The 18,667-nt window shown below is 37.6% G+C and overlaps 1 protein-coding gene across 2 annotated transcripts in view; it reads left to right on the forward strand.

The window, feature by feature from the left end:
• LOC126270673 (zinc metalloproteinase nas-14-like) overlaps window positions 1-18,667 on the forward strand; it is a 164,322-nt gene that overhangs the window by 104,312 nt on the left and 41,343 nt on the right. For both annotated transcript variants that reach the window (XM_049974089.1, XM_049974088.1), the window contains exon 3: window positions 5,918-6,094. In XM_049974089.1, coding sequence (XP_049830046.1) covers window positions 5,918-6,094 — 177 coding nt within the window. The remainder of the gene's footprint in view (window positions 1-5,917; window positions 6,095-18,667) is intronic.

Here is an 18,667-nt window from a genome sequence, read left to right on the forward strand (position 1 = left end):
TAGAGTTAAAAAAAGAAAAGAAAAAATCAAATGTAGACAGCAGCACTATGATCTGACTGACAGACTTCTTTTTTTATTATTATTTTTTATTACATTGTGAAAAAAGTTTTAATGTTATGCACAACAAATATAAATGTTTTATTTCACCTTTGAGCATATTTGCATGAAATCAATGTCATCAAAGTTACAAATATTACAAAATATCACACAAATATTTCAAATATTATCAGTGAGTAGACGCACTGATTGGTGAGTGTCAACATCCCACAGCTGCCTACATGACGTCTCATATGCAACATAACAGATCAACTTCACAATTTGTTTTTTGTAGTTTAAAAACTTTTTCCACTTTTGCAGCATTTACCAAGGATAATTATTACTTATGGGCTCAGAAGGTAGTAATACGTGAAATAGTACAACATTATTATTTCCCTGTCAACATAGTGTGAATAGAGCAGATGATCTACATGCTCATTCTATTTTAATTTATTATCCATTTGTATTCCTAGAAATCTTAAATGTTACATTTCGTTTATTTTCTGACCATCCATATGTATTTCAAGAGCTTGTATCTTGTTCTTTTCTGCCTGAAACTGCATTAAATTTCTTTTTTAAATGTTTAATGATAGACTATTGGCTGCGAACTATTTGTATACTTGTGCTATTGTTCCAGTTGTAATCTACATTGAGGAATTCATGCCCTTCTTCCAGGTACTTGCATCATCAGCAAGCAGAGCTATATTTGCATTGTTATTTACAGATACTGATAGATCATTAATGTACACTAAGAAGATCAGTGATTCAAAGATCGAGCCTTGAGGAACACCTTATTTAATAGTTCCCCACTCTGATTTCATTGATTTACCTGCACTTGCTAAGGCAACTGTTTGTTTCCTGTTAAGTAAGAAGGATTCTAGCCAAGCTAGTGGTTGGTCTTTGATACTCATTTAAAAAGGGTACAATGAAATATGGTGTGCCACAAGGGTAAAAATTGCATCTGATCCTCATCTTTTGTATGTAGATGACCTGAATGAAACAGTTCATGCCAAACAGGAAACATTATTTGATGAAGACACCAGTATTGTTGTTATGTGGTTAAACCAAAAAGACCTTCAGTCAACTGCAGGCATACGATTGCTGGAGGTAATACACTAATTGGACAGAAGTAAACTTCTAATAAACATAGAAAAAATAGCAGCCACGAACTTTCATAGATCCCATCCTAAGAACAAAATGACCACTCACTGAAAATAAATAACGAAAGTTTAAAATTTGTTAATTATGTGAAAGTGCAAGCAATGTGTCTATAGAAGATTTAAAATGGAACACACATATAAAGTTTTTACGCCTAAAGTGCCATCAATCTGTTATATGCAATGAATACAAAGATACAGAAATGCAGGCATCTCATCATAATATTCCAGGGGCATTCACGTTGACTGTTTGTGTTTTCAAAACCCAAAAACAAGCAGTCAGAATCATACGCAACATAAAGAGACAATATTTGTTTCACCCCTCTCTTCCTGACATTAAGGATACAGGGTACTTATAAATGGTGGAAAAATCGAAATCTTTTTTATGACTTTATTGTGTTCTATAGTCTTTCCTAATTACATTGATATATACACTATAGGGTTTCAAATGAAAAATGACCTATATTTACCAAATTTTAAAGTCATGGTCGTGTATTCCACCATGCTCCCTTTATTTCTGGTACAGAAAGCAGTATTATTTCAAAAAGAGCTATGAACTTTCTGTTAACAGCAATTATATGTATGGCACATTGTATATGTTGGTTATAATGCAGGTTTCCAGCGTCTGTAAATGATTAAATTTGCTAGTATTTACTTTTGTTCTGCTGAAGTAGTTTCTTCATGTGTTACTGAATGTTTGTTGCCCAAGTGCTACATATATTTGGGGAAGTACATATCCTTTAGTGTGCAAAAATACGAACTATGCCATGCATCGAGAAATTCAATAAAAGGAAATTCCTTGGTAACCAGTTTTACAAACAAAGCAAGCCACACTGTTGAAAGTAACCTATGTATCAGTTCTTCAGGGAAGAAAGTACCATATGACATGCCTCCTGGTGATTCGAGTTTTTGTGTTAACATTGACACTGTTTGTAGCAGATTTGTTGTTGTTGATGTGGGCATCTTATCCTCGTTGATAAAGGAAGTGGCAAAATGTAAACAATGTGATGGTGTAGGCTGTCTGGAAATAACTAAACAACAAAGTAGCAGGAAGGGTTTAGTGTCAAAATTAGTTGTTCTGTCTAGATCCTGCAATAAATCTACCTCGAAAATGACTTCAAACATTGTGCATAATTCATATGATGTGAATTTTTAAGTTAGTGTATGCAATGCACACAACAGGAAAAGCAAAAAAAAGCTACTCAAACGTTTTGTGTATTGATGGACCTTCCTCCTCCTCCCAGTACATTCAGTAAGTACATAAAAATACTTTTAGGTACCTTGACAGTTGTATCTAAAGCATCTATAAAATGTGCAGTGGAAGAAACTGTAAATATTTGTGGAACCAGGGACAGTGCTGTTGCACTTGATGGGACAAGGCAACATCGAGGACATCATTCCTTGAATGATGTTGTAAGTGCTACTTCTCTGGAGAACAGAAAAGTTGTGGATGTTGAGTGCTTACCTAAGTACTACCACACCTGCCATGGTAACACTGAAGAACATATTGAACAGCAGTGATCTAAGAATTATGATGGTTACAGTGGAGGTATGGAGTGTGATGGAGGCCTAAAAATATTTCAGAGGTCGGTGCCCGTTCATAATGTTAGATATACGAAGTACCTAGGCGATGGGGACTCTAAAGCTTATGATAAAATTAATGAGTTCAATGTTTATGGTGATACCTTGGTAACAAAACTGGAGTGTTATGGACATGTGCAAAAGAGGATAGGTGCTAGATTGAGGAAGCTACGAAGAGAAATTAAAGTTGCTATCTGATGGAAAATCTCTGTCTGGAGAAGGCAGATTGACAGAAACTGAAATAGACCTTCTTCAGAGTTATTATGAACTGTCCATTAGATGAACTGCGCCTCTGAATGATGTTACAGCAATGAGAAAAGCTGTATGAGGCACCTACTTTCATAAGTTGTCCGCAGATGACCACTCTGTTCATGGACTTTGCCCTAAAGGAGCAGATTCTTGGTGGGGCTACCATAAAGCAAAAGAAAGTGGTCATTATCATTCTCTTCCTGAGCCTGTTATGAATGAAATAAAACCGATCTTTAGAGACCTGAGTGACCCTGTTTTGCTTCATGGGGGCATCCAGAAAACAAATGAAAGTTTCAGCCATTGCATATGCAAAAGATTGCCAACGAATGTTTTGTAGGAATAAATACATTAAAAGTTGGTGTAATAGATGCAGTGATATGTTTCAATGATGGAGTGATAGGAAGGTTGGAAGTCCCGAGAAATTTAGGCATAAAATATGGCTCTAATACGGAAGATCAATTGCTTGCGTGTGACACACAATGGGTGCATGAACCTAAAAGATTCGCTCTTCATGTTACCAAAGAAGCAAGAAGTGCTAAAAGGAATGCCAAGAGGGAGCTTGAAGATGAATAAATGCTGCAGGATGAATACTATGCTACAGGAATGTTCTGAGGCACAGCTTAATTGGAGTCATATCTTCATTCACAATCTCTCGCAAGTTGTATTTTTCAGAATTCAGGTACAAATATTTCCTAAGTTTATAAAGCATTGCACAAATTTTTTCTGTAACTTACAATAGTACATACTTATGTAGTAGACCTAAGCTTTATTACAGAATCAACTAAATTATAGAAAAAATAACATTTGTATTAGGAAAAAAAAATGAAAATGTAACATGTGATATTTTTTTATCCTTGTAATATACATAATAGGTGGAATTAAATAGGTCTAGTACCTCAGCTATCATGTCATGCATATCAGGTAAAAATTTTGTCTCCATCAAATGCAACGTTGGATTAAATGGCACCTCAATTTGAGGAAGCATTTTGGAAAAAAAATGTATCAATTTCTTTGTAATTTTTTTTAAATACTCCTAAGCACGTTCAAAAATATTCAAAATACTTCTAATTTGTTTAGAAAGTGTGCTGCCTTACTTGATATCAACAAAAAATCTGTAAAACATATACATTATAAACAGTGCCTGAAAGAAATAGGTGTTGATTTTTACATAATTTAGACCCGAAAAAGTACACTGTATCCTAAAAAATGCTGAACTTTCCATGCCAGTATGTATCTAAAACAATAATCTTTATGAGAGAATATTTAGGAACCTCCTATGCATATCAGCAAAATATCTCAGTGCACAGTCAGAGAACAAGAAAGGGCAATAACAGTTATGTCTCCTATGCCAGGACATTCAACCTATCACAAAAATAATTTTCGTAGAAGCACACATTCATATAACCACCCACCCCCCTAACAACCACAAATTACTTAAGGAAGAAAGCTTGTTCAAAAAGAGATGAAGTCATTTCAGATGGGCCATAGCTTCTACTTGCAAATGAATCTCTCACCCATTTAAGTGGAATCTTATAATATCCAATAACCAGACACATTATAGCAATCAGGTGTATGATAAGTTGCACTAACTGTATGTGTGATGTTGTTGTACTAGCACATCCATTTGCATTTACATTAAACTCATCCACTTGTCCAAAGCAGTCAACTTTGAATAAATTCTGTTAATTATTGTCATTAGATATAATCTTTATCTTTCTGTATTTGTTATTGACTTGTCCTATATTTTTACAAGTTGTTGCAAGACCAATACAGAATAAATAAATAAATAAATGCCACAGTGTGGTAGTTTCTGTATTAATATGTTCTGTTTTACAAGGTCAAGAGCTTTAGTGAGATCGCATAAAATCCCTACAGGATGCCTTCTACAGTTCAGTTCATCTACAATTTCTTTTGTGAGGATAAATGTAGTACGCTCTGAGGAGAGCCCTTTCCAAAATCTGAACTGTAAGTTTTTCAGTGAGCCATTTTGTGTTAGGTGATCACATAGCTCGTTGTAGGCTATCACCTCAAACATTTTTTAAATAACTGGTAACAGAGAGATAGACCAATAGTTAGATATTACAGGTCTCTCCCCATCTCTGCATATTGGCACAACTGTAGCATGTAATAATCTGTTAGAAAATCCCCCAGTTTCCAAAGACCGGTTCACAAATAGGAAGGTATGTGTATATGCGTTTTGTTTGCTTCTTAGCTCTGAAGGAGGAAACTGTTTGGAAGTCTAACTGCAAGTTCATGGCTCACCTGTATGGCAGGTGGTAATCTTTATTCTTTCCCTTGTTTGTACTGCATCTACAAGTTTTTATTATCACATTTAGGAAGATATTATCCTCACTTTTTTAAATGTATGACACACAAAAAAGTGTTATTACCATCCTGCCCAACAACAAAGTATTTACGCAGCAGTCATCACAAATCACTAATGGTTCTGATCTTCAGCCATAGCATTTTCACTTTTATACATCAAAGTTCAGCTGTTACCAAAAATTAACATCCTCATTTTTGTTTGATTACATTTTATGAACTATTGCTGAGCCACTGTATCTTGTAATCTGTAGAGAAATAAAATATAAGTAGACTGTCACAATTTCATGTGCATGAAAAAAATTAAGACAATAATCTCTGCTTTAGCATGAGATCAAGTTATAGAAATGGTATTCCTTTGATTTACTTCTGTATGAAATGAATTAAATAGGTATTAATCCAGCTTATGAATGAGTTGATCAGTCATTTCTCATGTTAGAGTATTTTTTGTTTTGATACAAGTAGACAGTAAGAATGATGATATATTTCTCCTATGTTAGTTCACTTCAGATACAGCTACTACTACGTATCCATATTATTTAATATCAATGATATTTTTTAATTTCTTTCAGGTGCAGACCTGTCATTATGGTCACCAGATAATGAAGAAAATCCCTGGGAAGCAAGTGGGCTGCTCGAAGGTGATATCATGATAGCAAAGGTAGATGATTTGAGAAATGTCATTCGGGATGAAGACAAATACTGGCCCAATGGAGTTGTTCCATACTATATAGACAAAGACCACTTCTGTAAGTCAGAAATTTCTGTCAATTTGTATACACTACATCTATAAACACATCAGCACAATGTGCTGTAGGATATATGGACTACTTTCTAACCAATGAATACATACAATGTGAAGTGGGTGATTATTACAAATCATAAGAAATTTTTCCCTTCTTCTTTCAGTAGTTGATAGGCAAATGAATGGGTGTTTATGCTTTATGTGATTGATTCAAAGAAACTAGGATCCAGTTAGCTGCAAGAATGAATACATATAACATATGTAAATTATGTTTTAAGCTTCTCAAAGCTCCTACAAGAAGCAGTGAAACACCAGATTCTGAAATAAATGTTCCTAACACTTCAGATTAAAGTGACAGCAAATCACACAGCACATGTGATACTGACTGATTGCCATCTACAAACTAATATAAATGTTATAGCACATCTCAGTAACACATGAAATTGTCTTCTACTTCACCAAAGTCTGCTAATTGTTGTATGTTGTGTCAATAGTGGTTGCTGGCATGACTTAGTTGGTTGGTTGGTTGTTTGAGGAAGGAGACCAGACGGTGTGGTCATCGGTCTCATCGGATTAGGGAAGGATGGGGTAGGAAGTGGGCCGTGCCCTTTCAGAGGAAGCATCCCGGCATTTGCCTGGGGTGATTTAGGGAAATCACGGAAAACCTAAATCAGGATGGCCGGATGCGGGATTGAACCGTCGTCCTCCTGAATGCGAGTCCAGTGTCTAACCACTGCGCCAACTCGCTCAGTGGCATGACTTAGTCAACTGGATAGGTCAATGTAGTTAGGAATCCACAATGTATGTACGATGTCTTGGGACATATATGATCACCAGTTTAGAATGTGCTAGAACTATTTATCTATCAAAGAATGAAAACAGGATAAAAAAGCTGAACATTACAACAAGAATCAAACAAAATTTTAATTCATATTTGTTTAATATGAGGCATCAGGTGTTCAGAATTGGATTGAGGGAAGGAGAGGCAGCTGGTGCACAAGATAGGAATATGACAATGTACAGGATGCCTGTGAGTTTGTGCAACACACAATGACGATGATATGGAGTGATGGACTGGAAGTGGGTGACAGGACAGGGTAAGGGGAAAGTGTTGGGTAGAGGATGTGAGGGCAGTGGGTAAGTGGAGATTGCGGTCAGGAGGAATACAGGAGTGAAGAATGTATTGCAAGGACAGATTCCATCCATGGATTGCATATTTTCAGTGGCAAGAATTCCCTTGCCCAGTATGCTGAAGGCATCACAAAGGCTTTCATAGACAGTCACTATCTCTCAAAACCCTAAAAAATAGATTTCTTGTGCCATATCCTCACACACCCCTAACCCTCCCATTAGTTCCAGAAAAACAGCTGCAAAGGAAAACCTTCTTGTCTCCCAATATCATCCTGGGCTGGAGCAACTGAACCATGTCCTGACTATCCAAGATCATACCCAGAAATGAGGTACATCCTATCCCTGATCTGTCCCATGCTCCTACAGTGGAATTCTGTCACCCACCCAACCCATACAGCATCCTGGTCCCTAACTCACACATATTCTCAAGTCCTTGTCACAGAGATCATACACCTGTGGATGATCCAGATGCAAGACCTCCCCTACTCATCTACCAGGACATCCTACTCTAGTCCTGTCACATCAGACACAGGGCCACCTGGCAAAATAGCAATGCCATATACCAGCTCCACTGCAATTTCTGCACAGCATTTTATATCAGCACAACCACCAATCAACAGAATGAATGTCCACTATCAAACTGTAGCCAGTACAAGAGTTGACCACCCCTTCCTCTGCCCTGTTACCCTCTCCCAGTCTACATCTCCATCATCATCACCACCACACCACAATCATGTACTGCACATCTGTTGCCTCCTTCCAAGCTGACAGTTACCCCTCCCCAATCCCTTCCCCCACTTCCTACTCTATTTCTCCCACCACCAACCTCAGCTTATACAACCCCTCACCATAGTGTACCTGCCAAACTTCGGTCTCAGCAATATATGTTCAACTGAAAAGCTAGCAAAGTTTTCATTCTTTTTTGTGTGCATGTTGATAACTTAACACTGCTAATATTCAGTGAGTAATCTCCTTTACTACTGAATTATTTACATTGTGCCAGAACTTCCCTCATCATATTTATGAATATGTTGTTTTCTAGATTCACTGTATCTAAAAGCAGAGAAATTTAGATTTTATAAAATATAAAGAGGCAGTAAAGAAACAGTGAGACACACTTGGAAATAGGTCATATCACAAAATAACTGTAGGCACTAACAGTACACAAGGCAATGAAGTACAAGAATATATGGAAGATCAGAATGCAATGACACATAATTGATTAGATTGCTAGAGATGGAGCAAGTGGGACAAGGACAAACATCCACATTAATTAAGTCATGGTTATGGCACATGGCAAGTTTACTGATTGCCAGGCATTTCAAAACTACAATTTCTGTAAGAAAGAGACAGGTCATAAAAATTCTGACTCGAGTTGTACTGGAATAGTAAATGAATATTACGAACACACATACACCCACTTTTTAATAGGAGACATATTCTCCAGTGATAATTATCACTTTCTTACTACTACTATTATTATTAGCTAAACATTGCCTCAAAACTTCTAAACTTGTTAGGAGAAGCATCAAGTAAATGAGCATTCAAGTTTGTGTGTTGAATCTGTGACAGGGGACTGCAGTAATGTGCACACATTTGAAAGCCGAGTGCATTAGCAGTATGTTGTCATCCATAAGAGTGAGCCATGAAAGGGCAATCATGTGAACTTCCGAAAGAGCCCACGAGTGCCTTTTTACACCCTGCCGCATTATGTTTGCACTCAGTTATTATGTTATAACTGCTTGCATACATTTGCCTTATCTTCTTATCTTCAGTGTATATTATGATGATTAGTATACATGCCACTGTCTATTAAAGTCATACTAACATTCTTAGTTGTGTGTGTGTCCAAGTTACAACAGAGACATACCAGCAAGATGAACAACAACCACGCAATACCAAAAATAGCAAGGACACATAAATCAGCTTGACAGCTCATGCATCCAAGTTGTGACTAGAATAATATACAGTGGAAAGAAAATGAAAACTAAATACTTATTACATGAAAATAAATTTGGCTTTAGAAATGGTAAAGATACTAAAGGGGCAGTTCTGGTATTACACTTGATAATGGAAGCAAGATTCATCAGAAATCTAGACAATCTCATAGGATTCATTGGTCCAGAAAAAATATTACCTAACATAAACTTCATGGACGTATGTTCCATCTATGCAACTAATTGAAGGCAGTTTGTTTATTGCCATATGCTTTTCGATTCTTTTATCTTTGAAGCATCTTCAGTGGCCAGTAACACATGTTTCTTTTTATGTTGTTGTTGTTGTTGTGGTCCTCAGTCCTGAGACTGGTTTGATGCAGCTCTCCATGCTACTCTATCCTGTGCAAGCTTCTTCATCTCCCAATACCTACTGCAGCCTACATCCTTCTGAATCTGCTTAGTGTATTCATCTCTTGGTCTCCCTCTACGATTTTTACCCTCCACGCTGCCCTCCAATACCAAATTGGTGATCGCTCGATGTCTCAGAACATGTCCTACCAACTGATCCCTTCTTCTAGTCAAGTTGTGACACAAGCTTCTCTTCTCCCCAATTCTATTCAATACCTCGTCATTAGTTATGTGATCTACCCATCTAATTTTCAGCATTCTTCTGTAGCACCACATTTCGAAAGCTTCTGTTCTCTTCTTGTCCAAACTATTTATCACCCATGTTTCACTTCCATACATGGCTACACTCCATACAAATACTTTCAGAAACGACTTCCTGACACTTAAATCTATACTCAATATTAACAAATTTCTCTTCTTCAGAAACACTTTCCTTGTCATTGCCAGTCTACATTTTATATCCTCTCTACTTCGACCATCATCAGTTATTTTGCTCCCCAAATAGCAAAACTCCTTTACTACCTTAAGTGTCTCACTTCCTAAACTAATACCCTCAGCATCACCCAATTTAGTTCGACTACATTCCATTATCCTCGTTTTGCTTTTGTTGATGTTCATCTTGTACCCTCCTTTCAAGACACTGTCCATTCCGTTCAGCTGCTCTTCCAAGTTCTTTGCTGTCTCTGACAAAATTACAATGTCATCAGCGAACCTCAAAGTTTTTATTTCTTCTCCATGGATTTTAATACCTACTTCGAACTTTTCTATTGTTTTCTTTATTGCTTGCTCAATAAACAGATTTAATAACATCGGGGATAGGCTACAACTCTGTCTCACTCCCTTCACAACCACTGCTTCCCTTTCATACCCCTCGACTCTTATAGCTGCCATCTGGTTTCTGTACAAATTGTAAATAGCCTTTTGCTCCCTGTATTTTACCCCTGACCTCTACAGAATTTGAAAGAGAATATTCCTATCAACATTGTCAAAAGCTTTCTCTAAGTGTACAAATGAAAGAAACGTAGGTTTGCCTTTCCTTAATCTTTCTTCTAAGATAAGTCGTAGGGTCAGTATTGCCTCACGTGTTCCAACATTTCTACGGAATCCAAACTGATCTTCCCCGAGGTCAGCTTCTATCAGTTTTTCCATTCGTCTGTAAAGAATTTGCGTTAGTATTTTGCAGCTGTGACTTATTAAACTGATAGTTCTGTAATTTTCACATCTGTCAACATCTGCTTTCTTTGGTATTGGAATTATTATATTCTTCTTGAAGTCTGAGGGTATTTCACCTGTCTCATACATCTTGCTCACCAGATGGTTGAGTTTTGTCAAGACTGGCTCTCCCAAGGCTGTCAGTAGTTCTAATGGAATGTTGTCTGCTCCTGGGGCCTTTTTTTGACTCAAGTCTTTCAGTGCTCTGCCAAACTCTTTACGCAGTATCATATCTCCCATTTCATCTTCATCTACATCATCTTCCATTTCCATAATATTGTCCTCAAGTACATCGCTCTTGTATAGACCCTCTATATACTCCTTCCACCTTTCTGCTTTCCCTTCTTTGCTTAGAACTGGGATTCCATCAAAGCTCTTGATATTCATGCAAGTGGTTCTCCTTTCTCCAAAGGTCTCTTTAATTTTCCTGTAAGCAGTATCTACAGGGTGTTTCAAAAATGACCGGTATATTTGAAACGGCAATACAAACTAAACGAGCAGTGATAGAAATACACCGTTTGTTGCAATATGCTTGGGACAACAGTACATTTTCAGGCAGACAAACTTTCGAAATTACAGTAGTTACAATTGTCAACAACAGATGGCGCTGCGGTCTGGGAAACTCTATAGTACGATATTTTCCACATATCCACCATGTGTAGCAATAATATGGTGTAGTCTGTGAATGAAATTACCTGAAACCTTTGACAACGTGTCTGGCGGAATGGCTTCACATGCAGATGAGATGTACTGCTTCAGCTGTTCAATTGTTTCTGGATTCTGGCGGTACACCTGGTCTTTCAAGTGTCCCCACAGAAAGAAGTCACAGGGGTTCATGTCTGGCGAATAGGGAGGCTACTCCATGCTGCCTCTTGTATGTTTCGGATAGCCCAAAGCAATCACACGATCATCGAAATATTCATTCAGGAAATTAAAGACGACGGCCGTGCGATGTGGCCAGGCACCATCTTGCATAAACCACGAGGTGTTCACAGTGTCGTCTAAGGCAGTTTGTACCACCACAAATTCACGAAGAATGTCCAGATAGCGTGATGCAGTAATCGTTTCGGATCTGAAAAATGGGCCAATGATTCCTTTGGAAGAAATGGCGGCCCAGACCAGTACTTTTTGAGGATGCAGGGACGATGGGACTGCAACATGGGGCTTTTCGGTTCCCCATATGCGCCAGTTCTGTTTATTGATGAAGCCGTCCAGGTAAAAATAAGCTTCGTCAGTAAACCAAATGCTGCCCACATGCATATCGCCGTCATCAATCCTGTGCACTATATCGTTAGCGAATGTCTCTCGTGCAGCAATGGTAGCGGCGCTGAGGGGTTGCCGCATTTGAATTTTGTATGGATAGAGGTGTAAACTCTGGCGCATGAGACGATACGTGGACGTTGGCGTCATTTGTACCACAGCTGCACACGGCGAACGGAAACCCGAGGCCGCTGTTGGATCACCTGCTGCACTAGCTGCGGGTTGCCCTCTTTGGTTGCTGTACGCGGTCGCCCTACCTTTCCAGCACGTTCATCCGTCATGTTCCCCGTCCGTTGAAATTTTTCAAACAGATCCTTTATTGTATCGCTTTTCGGTCCTTTGGTTACATTAAACCTCTGTTGAAAACCATGTTGTCCACAGCACACTTGCACGTTGTGAACAGCACACGCTTACAGCAGAAAGACGACGTACAGAATGGCGCACCCACAGACTGCATTGTCTTCTATATCTTTCACATCACTTGCAGCGCCATCTGTTGTTGAAAATTATAACTACTGTAATTTCGAAAGTTTGTCCGCCTGAAAATGTACTGTTGTCCCAAGCATATTGCAACAAACGGTGTATTTCTATCGCTGCTCATTTAGTTTTTATTGCAGTTTCAAATATGCCGGTCATTTTTTGAAACACCCTGTATCTTAGCCCTAGTGAGATACGCCTCTACATCCTTACATTTGTCCTCTAGCCATCCCTGCTTAGGGATTTTGCACTTCCTGTCAATCTCATTTCTGAGACATTTTTATTCCTTTTCGCCTGCTTCAATTAATGCATTTTTATATTTTCTCCTTTCATCGATTAAATTCACTATTTCTTTTGCTATCCAAGGGTTTCTACTAGCCCTTATCTTTTTACCTATTTGATCCTCTGCTGCCTTCATTATTTCATCCCTCAAAGTTACCCATTCTTCTTCTACTGTATTTCTTTCCCTCATTACTGTCAATTGTTCCCTTATACTCTCTCTGAAACTCTGTACAACCTCTGGTTCTTTCAGTTTATCCAGGTCCCATCTCCTTAAATTCCCACCTTTTTGCAGTTTCTTCAGTTTTAATCTTTAGTTCATAACTAATAGATTGTGGTCAGAGTCCACATCTGCCCCTGGAAATGTCTTACAATTTAAAACCTGGTTCCTAAATCTCTGTCTTACCATTATATAATCTATCTGATACCTTCTAGTATCTCCAGGGTTCTTCCATGTATACAACCTTCTTTCATGATTATTGAACCAAGTGTTAGCTACGATTAAGTTATGCTCTGTGCAAAATTCTACCAGGCGGCTTCCTCTTTCACTTCTTAGCCCCAATCCATATTCACCTACTATGTTTCCTTCTTTCCCTTTTCCTACTGACGAATTCCAGTCACCCATGACTATTAAATTTTCGACTCCTTTCACTACCTGAATAATTTCTTTTATCTCATCATACATTTCATCAATTTCTTCGTCATCTGCAGAACTAGTTGGCATGTAAACTTGTACTATTGTAGTAGGCGTGGGCTTCATGTCTATCTTGGCCACAATAATGCGTTCACTATGCTGTTTATAGTAACTTACCCGCATTCCTATTTTTTTATTCATTATTAAACCTACTCCTGCATTACCCCTATTTGACTTTGTATTTATAACCCTGTATTCGCCTGACCAAAAGTCTTGTTCCTCCTGCCAGCGACCTTCACTAATTACCACTCTATCTAACTTTAACCTATCCATTTCCCTTTTTAAATTTTCTAACCTATATGCCCGATTAAGGGATCTGACACTCCACACTCTAATCCGTAGAACGCCAGTTTTCTTTCTCCTGATAATGACGTCCTCTTGAGTAGTCCCTGCCCGAAGATCTGAATGGGGGACTATTTTACCTCCGGAATATTTTATCCAAGAGGATGCCATCATCATTTAATCATACAGTACAGATGCATGCCCTTGGGAAAAATTACGGCTGTAGTTTCCCCTTGCTTTCAGCCGTTCGCAGTACCAGAACAGCAAGGCCATTTTGGTTAGTGTTACAAGGCCAGATCAGTCAATCATCCAGACTGTTGCCCCTGCAACTACTGAAAAGGCTGCTGCCCCTCTTCAGGAACCACACGTTTGTCTGGCCTCTCAACAGATACCCCTCCATTGTGGTTGCACCTATGGGACGGCTATCTGTATCTTTGAGGCACGCAAGCCGCCCCACCAATGGCAAGGTCCATGGTTCATGGTTCTTTTTATGCATATAATAAATGTATTATGTTGTAGTTAGAATATATAGCTATGTTAAATTTTGTAACAATATAGTGTAACTACCACATAATACACTTATTATATATATAAAAAGAAACATGTATTACAGGCCACTGAAGATGCACCACAAATAAAAGATGCAAAATGCATATGACAATAAATAAACTGCCTTCAATTAGTTGCTTAGACAAGACATACCTCCATCAATTTTAAAGCAACTAAGGAAAGACAGAAAACAGAAAAAATGACAATCACATACAGTGTTGCAAAGTGTTTGAAATCCATGGGAACAAGGTATATGTCTGTGCCTTAAGAAATAATGGGTAATGTGTAATACAGTCATAGAGTAAAAGGGAAAAATACAAATGGACAAGTTACAGAGAAACAATCTGATTAAATACAGCATAGGTCACGGACAAAACCATTCTCCTCTATTTTTACTCTTTATATCAAAGAAGTAATGAAAAGATTTTAAAAAATTGAGACATAGGATTAACTACCAGGATGAAAGGAAACCAATTATAAAATTCACTGATGACATTGCTATCCTCTATGAAGCTGAGGAAAAATTTATGGGATCTGCTGAATGGAATGAACAGGCTGTTGACCACTTAATATGAAATAAAAAGGTTAATGACAAGCAGAATTAGTAGAAAAGTGAAGAAAATCTATTACCACAGGAGCAAAATGATGCATTGATATAAGATGCTGGCTAGTGCGACATAATAAAGTCCACTAGTATCAAACACAGCCTTTAATTTGGCAAATAAATTTCAGAGGATGTAGGTCTGGAGCACATCATTATAATTGTTGCTGTCATTTGTTGTTGTTGTTCTTGTCATCTTCAGCCCAAATGCTACCTATTTTGTGCTAGCCTCTTCGTCTCAGCATAGCTGCTGCATCTACATCCACTTGAACCCACTTCCTGTAGTCAAGACTAGGTCTCCTTCTGCAGTGTTTACCTCCCACACTACCATTCATCCCAGACTGCCCCCTGTAACCAAATCGAGTATTCCTATTAACAGATACTTCATTTTACACAAGCTGTGCCATAATGCTCTTTTGTCCTCACTTTGATTCAGTACTTATTCATTAGTTATCTGACCTAACCATTTAATCTTCAACAGCCTTCACTAACATTTTCAAAGCTGCTGTTCTCTTCTTGTATATTTTACTTATCATCTGTACTTCACATTCATTTAAGGCTGCCTTCCAGAAAAGACTCCTATTACTTAAATTAATATTGGGTATTAGCAAATTTCTTTTTTTTTTTTTTTCAAAAACACTTTTCTTGGTATTGCCAGTCTGCAAATCCCAAATAGCAAAGCTCTTCTACAACTTGTTGTGTCTCATTTCCTACATTTCATTGCCCTGAAGCTCTTTTGTTGACCATCTTATAAAGTGTTTTCAAGGCACTATCCTTTCTTTTCATCTGATCTTGTAAGGCCACTGCTATCTCTGATAGCATTAGCAAACTTTTTGTAACATCTCCCTCAACTTCAAAACTATTACCAAATTTCCCTTTGGTTTCTTTGTTGTTTGCTCCATGTGCAGACTGAATTATAGGTTGGAGAGGCTACACCCCTGTTTCACTCCCCTCTCAACTATTGTCTCCATTTCATGTCCTTCCATTCTTATAACTGAAATCCAGTTTCTGTACAAGCAGTAGATAACATTTCACTCCTTGTATTTGGTCCCTGCTACATTCAGAATTTCAGTCAACATTGTCAAAAACTTGCTCTAAATGCACAGTTGCTTCGTCTGTCTTCATTCTATCTTCTAAGACATGTCAGATGGTCAGTGCAAACTATCCCTCATGTTCCTACATTGCCCTGCAACCCAAACTTACTTTCCTCAAGGTTAGACTCTACGAGTCCACAGTATTGTCTAATGTGAATTATGGTCTTCTGGAAGACTGGAAAAGAAGAAAAGAAGAAAACTGTCATTTTACATGCAGTCTTAGAGAAGGATGATGAAAATTTAATACATCAATAAGAAAAGAAATAAGATTATCCATGAAATTGGGTAGGAAAAAGATACTGCCAAAACATGAATTTGAAGAAGGGACAGCATGATAGATAACATGTAAAGAGACCACAGAACTACTAGAGAAGTACTACAGAAATCCACTGAGGACAAAAACTGTAGGGGAAGCCAGAAGATGGAATACATGCAACAAAAAATTGAGGAATCCTAGTAGCGCTATATGTGCTACTCTGAGGTGGAGAGATTGCACAAGAAAGAAAATCATGGTAGGCAACATCGAATCAGTCAGGAGTTGATGAACACCTTCCCATGCTGTCCCTTTGTTAAAAAGAACATAAAACAGCACACCAAGGTGGTAACAACATATCAAAATAATAACTGGTAATCATTCATCTACAGATATATGATGTGTAGCATATATGAACATGATAAAGATCAGAAAATCACATTAGTCTTAGAGTTTCAATCTTCTAGTTTTCATACATACAATGAAGTTTGTTCATAATTTGACTTCTCCCTATGATGTGGAATGAGTCAGTTTTACAATTATACCACAGTTTCTCTGTGGAAAACATGACAAAACCTGCATACAGCGTTTTATAGATAACTATGTTTAATCTCTCTTGGTTTGCTTTGCCTTTTACATACAGCAGCAATTTATATTTAACTATATTCATTCTGCCTTTCAACCCCCCCCCCTTTCTCTCTCACTCTTTTCTTTCTCTGGCAGAAGAAATTGTCAAGCACATATGATTTCAGTTTTCTGAATTCTTACTATTAATACTTTATTTAGAATTTTTTCTTACATATTCAAACTAGTAATTACTAACTTACTGAAGAAGCAAAATAGACAAACAAAATTAAAATAAAAGATTCCCAACAAGTAAAAATGATTCAGTTTTGGGCATACACACATTTCAGTAATTTATTACAATAAAATAGATTAATAACATCACTGAGGATAGCATACAGCTCAGATAGTAACACAAGTGCTACAATGTTTCTTCTGAAGTTCATATAGTAGGCTCTCAAAGTTTAATTCCATTCCTTATGTATGAGTTGAAATACAAGCAAGCATTAAAAAAAATTTAATATTGTGAGAACTGTCAATGTTCCTAAATTTATATATTTGTTTTAATCTGTGAACAAAGCAACAATAATTAATTATTACTTAAACACTCTCTCTGCACGTGCACTGAAACTCGAATTTTACAGGAAGTCAACCAACCATTGTGAAAAATGTTTCCTGTGTCATTTCATTGACAATAACAGCTAATTTGTTCTCAGTACAATGATATGTCTTCACAACACTTACTCACACAAGAATCAGTTTTTGTCATTTGTTATTTTGTAATGGTGATGAGCTTTAATATTGATATAGTTTAAAACAATGTACGTAAGGCCATTAAAGGAAAATTACTGAAAGCTACTGTCACTAAAACTACATAAGTCTAATTTGTATTTTATTACACAATGTAACAACAGCTGTTGAGCAAACAGTTGATAAGAGTTGTTACAACCACTACAAACAACAATATGATTGGTTTGTGGGGCTCTCAACTGCGCGGTTATCAGTGCCCGTACAAATTCCCAACCTTTGCTCAGCCCTATCTCACTACTTTCATGAATGATGAAATGATGAGGACAACACAAACACCCAGTCATCTCGCGGCAGGTGAAAGTCCCTGGCCCCGCTGGGAATCGAACCCGGAACTCCGTGCTTGGGAAGTGAGAACGCGACTGCGAGACCTCAAGCTATGGACCCAAACAACAATAGAAGCACATTCTCACAAGCAGTCACATAAGTCTTAGAACAAATGAGAAAAATAGTACTAAGCAGAATAGGAGCAATCTGGCAAAAGTATAAGCAAGTAAATTAGTAGTACAATTACTAACAAAGAGATAGAGGGGCTGGCCAGTACTTACCTCAGCTCAGTACAGCCGATAGAAACACAAAAAACAACCGAAAATTTAAGTTCCTAGCTTTCGGAATAAATGTTCCTTCATCAGGGAGGAGAGAGGGGAAAGAAAGGGAAGAAGGGAAAGTGGATTTAGTTACTCACAACCCAGGTTATGAAGCAACAGGGAAAGGAAAACAGGGAGTGTAGCAAGGATGGAGGCATGGTTGTCACGGTTTTTTGTGTTTCTATCGGCTGTACTGAGCTGAGGTAAGTACTGGCCAGCTCCTCTATCTCTTTGTTAGTAATTGTTTCACATCTTTATATGAGATTTTCCATTAATTAGTTAAATTAGTAGTACTGCAGATCAACTGTGTATAAGAACACCCATGCTGAAAAAGGCATGTGAACAACCAAACACAGTAAAATAAAGAATCCCCACCAATATAGGTGGAAAAACAACAAAACTTTGCATGGGAAGTAGTAAACAAGGACAAACTGTTTCTTGC

Source organism: Schistocerca gregaria, chromosome 1 (assembly GCF_023897955.1).
Source record: "Schistocerca gregaria isolate iqSchGreg1 chromosome 1, iqSchGreg1.2, whole genome shotgun sequence".
Lineage (NCBI taxonomy): Eukaryota > Metazoa > Arthropoda > Insecta > Orthoptera > Acrididae > Schistocerca > Schistocerca gregaria.